This window comes from Mandrillus leucophaeus, unplaced genomic scaffold (assembly GCF_000951045.1).
Source record: "Mandrillus leucophaeus isolate KB7577 unplaced genomic scaffold, Mleu.le_1.0 Scaffold270, whole genome shotgun sequence".
Taxonomy (NCBI): domain Eukaryota; kingdom Metazoa; phylum Chordata; class Mammalia; order Primates; family Cercopithecidae; genus Mandrillus; species Mandrillus leucophaeus.
This window is the reverse complement of record NW_012102810.1, coordinates 1,380,705-1,391,329: the sequence shown is the minus strand read 5'-3', so window position 1 is coordinate 1,391,329 and position 10,625 is coordinate 1,380,705. Positions and strand designations below refer to the sequence as shown.

The 10,625-nt window shown below is 49.9% G+C and overlaps 1 protein-coding gene across 1 annotated transcript in view; it reads right to left on the bottom strand.

Moving 5' to 3' along the window:
- CECR1 (cat eye syndrome chromosome region, candidate 1) overlaps positions 1-10,625 on the bottom strand; it is a 58,442-nt gene that overhangs the window by 25,465 nt on the left and 22,352 nt on the right. Inside the window, exon 4 of the mRNA XM_011984647.1 lies at positions 10,182-10,392. Coding sequence (XP_011840037.1) covers positions 10,182-10,392 — 211 coding nt within the window. The remainder of the gene's footprint in view (positions 1-10,181; positions 10,393-10,625) is intronic.

The window sequence follows — 10,625 nt, the reverse complement described above, 5'->3', positions numbered from 1 at the left end:
AAAAAAAAAAAAAAAAATTAACAAATGACAACTCTGCTTAAAAGAGGATCTTTGAGGCCTGGCACAGTGGCTCACGCCTGTAATCTCAGCACTTTAGCAGGCCGAGGCAGGTGAATCACCTGAGGTCAGGAGTTCAAGACCAGCCTGGCCAACACGGCGAAATCCTGTCTCTACTAAAAATACAAAAATTGGGCCGAGCGCGATGGCTCACGCCTGTAATCCCAGCACTTTGGGAGGCCAAGGCAGGTGGATCACGAGGTCAAGAGATGGAGACCATCCTGGCTAACACGATGAAACCCCGTCTCTAATAAAAATACAATAAAATTAGCGGGCCATGGTGGCAGGCACCTGTAGTCCCAGCTACTCAGGAGGTTGAGGCAGGAGAATGGCATGAACCCAGGAGGCAGAGCTTGCAGTGAGCCGAGATCACACCACTGCACTCCAGCCTGTGCAACAGAGCGACACGCTGTCTCAAAAATAAATAAATAAATAAATAAATAAATAAATAAATAAACAAACAAAAATTAGCCAGGCGTGGAGGTGGGCACCTGTAATCCCTACTACTCAGGAGGCTGAGGCAGGAGAATCACTTGAACCCAGGAGGCAGAGGTTGCAGTGAGCTGACATTGCACCACTGCACTCCAGCCTGGACAACAGAGTGAGACTCTGTCTCAAAAAAATCCAAACAAACAAAAAAGAGAAGATCTCTGGCAGATTAATCAAGTATGCAGAGATACACAAGTGATGCAACCAGAGCAGAGGGCGGTGGTTCAACACCCTCAATCTCAGAGTCCTGTGCTTATCACTGGAGAAGCCGGGAGCTTTGCCTTCCAAGGTCCCACCCACACTGCTGATGTCATAGCATGGAACACCTGGAGAACAGCATCTGGCTCCCAGGACTGCCAACACCAAAGCCCGTTCAGAGCACCTTCCTAGTCTCCTGGTGCCCTGTAAACCACCACCAAGGCTGCCCATGAAGGAAGGGCGCAGGATGGGATCTGATCATCAACAGCACTCCAATTCAAAGAGAGGGAGGCCCTCTCAGGGTGAGGGAGACCTGCAGCTCCTCGGGGCCTCACAGCTAGTGTGGGCAGACACTCCTAAGGAAGTCAAGCTCCCTAGTGAGGGCTCAGCTGGCTTGGGGGTTCTGGTCAGCCTTCCAGATTCAGGCTCCCAGTGGAGACACAGTCTGTCCCAAATCAGTCATCCCTCAGAAGATTATTGCAAGGATCAAATGAATTAATATTTGTAATACATTCAGAAATGATAACCACTAATAATAATGTTATTATTACAAATCTATCACCAGATCTAGAAAAACAACTCAAAACCTGCAGTTGCCTCAGGAACATTGAATTAATGTCTAAGAATCTAACAATTTGTAAGTACAAGTAACTTGGTGTTAGCCATTCATCTAAGACTAAGTGATATAAAAAGTTGCTATACACTGAACTCGCTTTAGATTATCTTAATTATTAACTATAGTTTAATAAAGAACTATACATTTTTAGGGAAGTTATTTAAAATACATGTGATTTACATAAAGCGATATAAAATTTTACTGTCTATGATATTATAGAAAGTAAAAGTTTGAAGCTGGGAGGAACCATAGGGAAATTTGGGAGCAGAGTGCTGTAAAGGTCATACAACTGGTGTTTTGTTTTGCTTTTTTTTTTTTTTTTGAGACGGAGTCTCACTCTATCGCCCAGGCTGGAGTGCAGTGGCACGATCTCGGCTCACTGCAAGCTCCGCCTCCCGGGTTCACGCCATTCTCCTGCCTCAGCCTCCTGAGTAGCTGGGACTACAGGCGCCTGCTACCATGCCTGGCTAATTTTTTGTATTTTTAGTAGAGACGCGGTTTCACCGTGTTATCCAGGATGGTCTCGATCTCTTGACCTCGTGATCCGCTTGCCTCGGCCTCCCAAAATGCTGGGATTACAGGCGTGAGCCACCGCACCCAGCCTCATACAACTGGTTTGTATCAGAACATAAACGAGGACTCAGAATTCCTTTTTTTCTTTTTTTTTTTTGTGGGGGGGAGAGGGTCTCACTCTGCCGCCCAAGCGGCAGTGCAGTGGCATGATCTTGAACAGCCTTGAACTCCCAGTCTCAGGTTATCCTCCCACCTCAGCCTCCTGAGTAGCTGGGACCACAGGTGCATACCACCATACCCGGCTAATTATTTTGTTTTGTCTTGTTTTGTAGAGACAAGGGTTTTGCCATGTTGCCTAGGCTGGTCTTGAACTCCTGAGCTCAAGGGATTCACCTGCCACCATATCCCAAAGTGCTGGGACTACAGGCATGAGCCACTGCACTTGGCCAGTACTGGCAGTTTCACTCAACTTTCACTACCAGATTATCATTCACTTAAGAAGTGTTGAGCTTCTACTGTATGCCAGGCATATGCAGGGGGCTTTATGCCATAATCTCATTTAACCCTCAAAACTACACTGTGAGGTAGGTCTCATTTTACAGATAAGGATTTTGAGGCTTTAAAAGTTTGATAAAGCTAAGCACGGTGGCTCATGCCTGTAATCCCAGCACTTTGGAAGGCTGAGGCGGGCGGTTCACCTGAGCTCATGAGTTCGAGACCAGCCGGACCAACATGGAGAAGCCCCGTCTCTACTAAAAATACAAAATTAGCTGGGTGTGGTGGCACATGCCTGTATGCCCAGCTACTTGGGAGACAGAGGCAGGAGAATCGCTTGAACCCGGGAGGTGGGGCTTGTGGTGAGCCGAGATTGTGCCACTGCACTCCAGTCTAGGCAACAAGAGCGAAACTCCGTCTCAAAAAAAAAATTTTTTTTTGAGAAACTCAGCCCCCCTGCATAATTAGTGGGGCTGGAGGCCGGCCACATTTCAGAATTTTGCTTGCCCTGAGGTGTCTCCTGTCATCAGGAGGCCCCTGCCCCCTCCTGTAGAAAGGTGACAGTCACTAGAGTGACATCTCAGCCTCGGCTGCACATTGGCATCACTCAAGGAGAGGAAAAATGCCTGTGGTCCCACCCCAGAGCAACCAAATCAGAATCTGTGGGGTAGAAGCTTGGTGTTTGTAACCTCCCAGGTGGTTGTAGGGCTGGGGTGAAGATCTGCCACTGTTCCAATGTGACAGGCAAGTAAATAGCACAATGACAGCAGAGTCAGACGAGTCCTGTCAAAAAGGGAGCAGTTAAGAGGGTGCGTGTTCTCGTAAAGCGACACCAGCAACATGACACAGGGGTCGCTTCATTCAGCAAGGAACCAAATGGAATTTTGAATGAAGGGTCTGCTAAGAATCCAGGCAAACGCATGGGGGCTGGGGAGCACGGGTACGGGGAGCACTAGAAATGCTTATTATATGAATGACAACGTCTTAGAAAACGTCTGGGAATGACGGTCACAGGTTCTCTGCCACCGACGTGTCTCCCATAAGCTCTCCCCTCCACAAGCGCCAGCAGGGCCATCCCCTGCGGATAACCCTCTGGGGTCTTGGGAGAGCCCCATGCTAAAGACTCGGGGGACCCAGTCTGGGCCTCAGACTCTGCCGTGGGGGAAGGGGTCGGAGCCCAGGAGATAAGACCCGCCTAGCGACTGTTGCTACCGGAGAGCAGCCTTTGTTACTGAGTATTAGGAACACAATGGGAGGCTCAGCGGCCAGGATAGTCCGTCCACAGCAGCCCCCGCCGGAATTAGCCTGCCACCAGGCAGGCGGAGGGGAGGCGGCTCAGCAAAAGGATTCCAGTGAAGACTGTTTTTAGTTGTTAATGTGTTGATGGGCCCCCACTCTGGCTAATGGGGGGCATTAAGACCTAGACTCTCCGTGGCAAAAGCCTTTGTTCGAGGGCCAGACCCGAACAAATGGTCACATCCCCTCCCCCTCCCCCTCCACCAGAATCCCAAATCCTAGCAGCCCTGCACCTTCTCCAAAGGCTGGCTGGGGGACGGACGGAGGCGGGCAGAGTGAGGACAGAGGACTGGAGCTGGACAGGCCCCCAAGTCTCTCCACCTCGGGCTCTGGAAGGAGAAAATGGCCACCTGCAGAACAAGGGGGAAGATGGAACAGGAAGCCAGTGCTCTGGCCCTTCTCTTCCCCCCTCCGATCCAACCGCTCAGCAACTTCTCCCACATGCCTCCCCACCAGGCTCCAGATGAAAGTCTCTGCTCAGCGTCTCCTCCCTCCCCTCCTCTATCCTCTTCCCCTCCACCCACGGAAGATCCCAGGGTTCTGCAAGGGTCGGGGTTCCCTATGTACTCCCACACCAAGACAGTTGTCAGGATTTGCCCAACAGGAAGTTCTCCCCTACCAGGGCCCAGTTCCATTCCAGGGAATCCATCTCCCCTCCGGAAAAAGGAAAATTGAAGCCAGATGCCCTCTGGGATCTCCATTTGAGGCGGGCGTGGCTATTAAGACGCTCAGAGAGCCCAGCGTGGTGAGGAAAGCGACGAATTTGGGAGCCCTGGTCTGGGTCCAGTCACCCCTTACTACTTGTGTGACCTTCATCAAGCTCTTTGACCTTTCCAAGCTTTAGTTTCGACATTAATAAGATGAATTAATAGCTGGGCATGGCTCACATCTGTAATCCGTGCACTTTGGGAGGCCGACCTGGGTGTATTTCCTGAGCTCAGGAGTTCAGACCAGCCTGGGCAATATGGTAAAACCCCATTTCTCCAGGCGTGGTGGCTCACGCCTGTAATCCCAGCACTTTGGGAGGCTGAGGCAGGCAGATCATCTGAGGTCGGGAGTTCGAGACTAGCCTGACCAACATGGAGAAACCCCGTCTCTACTAAAAATACAAGATTAGCCAGGCATGGTGGTACATGCCTGTAATCCCAGCTACTCGGAAGGCTGATGCAGGAGAATTGTTTGAACCCAGGAGGCAGAGGTTGCAGTGAGCCGAGATCACGCCATTGCACTCCAGCCTGGACAACAAGAGTGAAACTCTGTCTCAAAAAAAAAAAAAAAAAATGTCGCCAAGCTCATGCCTGTAATCCCAGCACTTTGGGAAGCCAAGGCGGGCAGATCACGAGGTCAGGAGATTAAGACCATCCTGGCTAACATGGTGAAACCCCGTCTCTACTAAAAATACAAAAAATTCGCCGGGCGTGGTGGCGGGCGCCTGTAGTCCCAGCTACTTGGAGGCTGAGGCAGGAGAATGGCGTGAACCTGGGAGGCGGAGCTTGCAGTGAGCTGAGATAGAGCCACTGCACTCCAGCCTGGGTGACCAAGTGAGACTCCGTCTCAAAAAAAAAAAAAAAAAAGTCAAGGTGAAGCAGGACTCCTCAAAGTGTGGTCTGGGTCAGGCCAACTGCATTAGAATCCATAGGAAGGGGGCTGGGAGAGGGGTGCTAGTTATTTTTACAGCTTTCTGACCCTACCAGACAGCACAGAATTCGAACCTGGGAGGTCAGCATCCAATACCTGATTTTATTTATTTATTTATTTTTGAGACGGAGTTTCACTCTTGTTGCCCAGGCTGGAGTGCAATGGCACGATCTCAGCTCACAGCAACCTCCGCTTCCTCAGCTCAAGCGATTCTCCTGCCTCAGCCTCCCAAGTAGCTGGGATTACAGGCATGCACCACCATGCCTGGCTAATTTTGTATTTTTTTAGTAGAGACAGGGTTTCTCCATGTTGGTCAGGCTGGTCTTGAACTCCTGACCTCAAGTGATCCACCCGCCTCGGCCTCCCAAAGTGCTGGGATTACAGGCATGAGCCACCACGCCCGGCGGCCAATACCTGATTTTAAACGGCACCTCCAGATTCTTCATATGCACCCCAATATTTGAGAACCCCCATCCACATGCCTGATGACCACTACTGGGGCCTACTGGGATACCAGGCTATGTAAGATCTGGGTTGGTCTGAAGTCACAATTTAGCTGGAAAATCAAGGCTTATACATTATGGCATAAATAACACAAAGCAATGCATTCAGGCTACTGAAAAGAAACATTATAGGGAACAAAGGAAGGAGGGAAGTGGAAAGCCATGGTCCCAGAAAGCACGAAGGAAGGGGCTGCTGACCTGCCAACTGGGCAGGGCTGAAACTGCTCAGGAAAGAAGGGTGAGTCTCGGTGGACTGGAGTCCAGCCCTGGAGAGAGGCTTCCAAATAGAAATTAGCCAGGCGCAGTGGCTCACGCCTGTAATCCCAGCACTTTGGGAGGCCAAGGCGGGTGGATCCCTTGAGGTCGGGAGTTCGAAACCAGCCTGGCCAACATGGTGAAATCCCATCTCTACTAAAAATAGAAAAATTAGCTGGGTGTGGTGGTGTACACCTGTAATCCCAGCTACTCGGGAGGCTGAGGCAGGAGAATCACTTGAACCCGGGAGGTGGAGGTTACAGTGAGCCAAGATCACGCCACTTCACTCCAGCCTGGGCAACAGAGAATCCCTCTCAAAAACAAACAAACAAACAAACACAAGAATCGCCTGCTCTGGGAAGTGCAGTTTCTTTCAGCCTACCTAGGCCAGGAGCAAAGTTAGGTCATCAATTTTTGCCAGCGCCTCCCTTTTCAGAAGTTCTTTTCTCAATAAAAGATGAGACCCTCTCTTTTCTTTTAAAAGGATGATTTGTGTACTGTGTCTTATCTGTCTGCTCTGTCCACAAAACTGATGAAAGCTCCACTGAGAGGGAAAGGTAATGTTCCCCTCCCACTTCTAAAGAACTCAGAAATGGAAATATAACTGCACTCAGTTAAAATAGAAAACAGGCAACAGATCCTAGTGGAGACATGCAGACCACACAAGAGATCAGACTCTCTCCAGGATCGAGCCCTGCCGCTAAACTCACCAAGGGTATTAACATACCTAAGGAAAAGGCCAGGAATGGTGGCTCACGCCTGTAATTTTTGAGAGGCCGAGGTGGGTGGATCGCCTGAGGTCAGGTGTGCAGGACCAGCCTGGCCAACATGGTAAAACCCCATCTCTACTAACAATACAAAAATTAGCTGCGCATGGTGGCACATGCCTGTAATCCCAGCTACTCCAGAGGCTGAGGCAGGAGAATCCCTTGAACCCAGGAGCCAGAAGTTGCAGTGAGCCAAGATGGTGCCATTGCACTCCAGCCTGGGCGACAAGAGCAAAACTCTACCTCAAAAAAAAAAAAAAAACTAAGGAAAAAGGTGGGTCAGTCCAGGATGCCAAGCAAAGGGAGAGTTGAGACACACAAACTGGAATAACTGGAATAACAAGTGGATCAGCTGAGGTCAGGAGCTCAAGACCAACCTGGCCAACATGGTGAAACCCCGTCTATTAAAAATACAAACAATTAGCCAGGCATAAAGGCTGGGCACAGTGGCTCACGCCTGTAATCCCAGCACTTTGGGAGGCCGAGGCGGGCAGATCACAAGGTCAGGAGATCGATACCATCCTGACTAACACAGTAAAACCCCGTCTCTAGTAAAAATACAAAAAAAATTAGCCAGACGTGGTAGTGGGCGCCTGTACACAGGAGGCTGAGGCAGGTGAATGGGGTGAACCTGGGAGGAGGAGCTTGCAGTGAGCCGAGACCACACCACTGCACTCCAGCCTGGGCAACAGAGCGAGACTCTGTTTCAAAAAAAAAAAAAAAAATTATCCAGGCATGGTGGTGCACACCTGTAGTCCCAGCTACACGGGAGGCTGAGGCATGAGAATCGCTTGAACCTGGGAAGTGGAGGTTGCAGTGAGCCAAGATCATGCCACTGCACTCCAGTCTGGGCAACAGAGAGAAACTCTGTCAAAAAAAATAGAGGAAGAAAGAAAAGAAAAGAGGAGAATTTCCTGATGAAGCATAAGTGTCTGGTCCGAATGATAACAGCATTCTGACTTTCTTGTTTACACATCTATCCCTTATGAATTTGTTCAGTGTGTGTTGATCCTGCGGTGCCCTATCACGTCTGGGTCTACAAACGATAAACTTTGGAGCCTATAAATGACTACAGAATATGCTAACAAAACTAAAATACTGCCACCGAGTGGGCCTTTCCACAAGCTTAACAGTCAATCCCCAAGGCATTCGTGTACCTGATCAATATGTAAATGAACAGGCAGACTATCTTGGATACAATGTGGAGAAGACTCACCAAAGGTGACTTTCTCCAAGCCACCGAAAACCTTTAACCAGTTCAAACCCTTATAAGCTCACCACATAGAACACCCAGGGATCCTGCCCACTCCCACAAAACCCCATCTCCCTCAGCCCAGCAAAAACATCCTCAGGAAACTTCTCTCCAGTAAACTCACTGAAATAAATCTCTAGCAGTATGTGAGCACCTAGGACTGCTGTCCTCGAAACATCCCTCCCCACCAACATGGAACCTGGGGTCAGTCCATCTCAGAGTATCTAACCTCAGTTATCGTTTGCTTCTGGCCAAAATGCAAGACCCAAAAATCAGATATCTTTTGATGATGCTCCCTTCTTTTGGAGTCTTTCTACTCCTTTCCATTTCACTCTCTCCAAACTTCCTTCCTTAAAATCAAAATATTTTTCTTTTCGTTTCTCTTTTTTTTTTTTTGAGACGGTGTCTCGCTCTGTCATCCAGGCTGAAGAGCAATGGCAGGATCTCTGCTCACTGCAAGCTCCTCCCCCTGGGTTCAGGTGATTCGCCCGCCTCAGTCTCCCGAGTAGCTGGTATCACAGGCACACACCACCAGGTCAGCTATTTTTTTTTTTTTTTTGAGACAGAGTCTTACTCTGTTGACCAGGCTGGAGTGCAACGGCGCAATCTCTGCTCACTGCAACCTCCGCCTCCCAGGTGCAAGTGATTCTCCTGCCTCAGCCTCCCAAGTAGCTAGAACTACAGGTATGCGCCACCACGTCCAGCTAATTTTTGTATTTTTATTAGAGACAGGGTTTCACCATGTTGCGCAATCTCTGCTCACTGCAACCTCCGCCTCCCAGGTGCAAGTGATTCTCCTGCCTCAGCCTCCCAAGTAGCTAGAACTACAGGTATGCGCCACCACGTCCAGCTAATTTTTGTATTTTTATTAGAGACAGGGTTTCACCATGTTGGCCAGGATGGTCTCGATCTCTTGACCTCGTGATCCACCCGCCTCGGCCTCCCAAAGTGCTGAGATTACAGGCGTGAGCCACCTTGCCCAGCCACCAGTTAATTTTTGTATTTTTAGTAGAGATAGAATTTCGCCATGTTGGCCAGGCTGGTTTCAAACTCCTGGCCTCAAGTGATCCACCAGCCTTAGCCTCCCAAAGTGCTGGGATTACAGGTGTGAGCCAATGCACCTGCCCCTCTCTTTTTAACCTCTCCACACTTCTTCCTTCTGGGTGCAAAATAAGTCTCTCCATCCTAAAAAGAAACCTGTGGCCCCTGTGGTTCCTTCCAGTTATCTCAATGTTCTTTCTCTCAAATCACAGTCAGAGCCTTTAATCAGCCAAACCTGGCTCCAATTCATCACCTGTATTTCATTTTTCTTTTCTTTTTTTTTTTTTTTTGAGACAGAGTCTCACTCTGTTACCCAGGCTGGAGTGCAGTGGCGCAATCTTGGCTCACTGCAATCTCTGCTTTCCAGGTTCAAGCGATTCTCCTGCCTCAGCCTCCTGAGTACCTGGAACTACAGGTTCCTGCTACCACACCCGGCTAATTTTTTGTATTTTTAGTAGAGATGGGGTTTCACCATGTTGGCCAGGCTGGTCTCGATCTCCTAACCTTGTGATCTGCCTGCCTCAGCCTCCCAAAGTGCTGGGATTACAGGTGTGAGCCACCACGCCCAGCCATGTATTTCATTTTTCTACTCCCAGAAATGGGGTTTCTCTTCTCAGCATGTTACTGAAACTGCTCAAAGGTGACCTTGTAATTTTCAAATCTCATGGGCGATTATCCATCTGCATATTTCTTGCCCTCACCCTGCCATGTGGCTCCCTTTATTTTTGAAACCCCTTCTTTTGGCCTCTAAGATGGCTCTATCCCAGTTCTCCTCCTTCTCAGCTCGTGTCACAAGGCCCTGGGTATCACGGCAGAGGGGAGAATGGGGAACCATGAGAAACAGGGGGCAAAGGGCAACGCGGGATGTGTTCCCGGTTTTGCTGGAGACTGCCCAGTCCATTTCAGGTCTCCTTGCTCATGGTGGCCCCTGGAAAGGCACATGATCCCCTGCACCAGAGACCTGGGTGGTCAATTCATGAGCATTCAGTCTTCTACCAGTTAGATCTGAGTCAGGCCAGAGCAAAGGAGGTGGGAGGAGCGGAGAGGAGAGCTGGGCTCACCGGCAGCAGCCTGGCTCTGATCTCCACGTAGAGCACGTTGTCCTCGTAGAACTCCTGCATGCTCCGGAAGACATAGTCTCTGAACACTGGTGCATAACGGATGAGACCAGAGATGGTGAAGAAGATGGTTTGAAATCTCGACCAGACAACATTTTGGTTTGTGTAAATCACCTCCGGGTGCTGGGTCACCAGAGTGAAATTCCTCAACAAGCTGTCCAAGACACAAAGTGGGGAGTGGTGGAGGCATGATCCAGGGCACTGCCCCCAGGCACCCATAGGACTGCTACCCACCGTGCATATGCCAGCTAGCAGCACACCAGGATGCACCCTAGAGTGGAGATAAGGAAGGGGCAGGCCGGGCGCGGTGGCTCAAGCCTGTAATCCCAGCACTTTGGGAGGCCGAGACGGGCGGATCACGAGGTCAGGAGATCGAGACCATCCTGG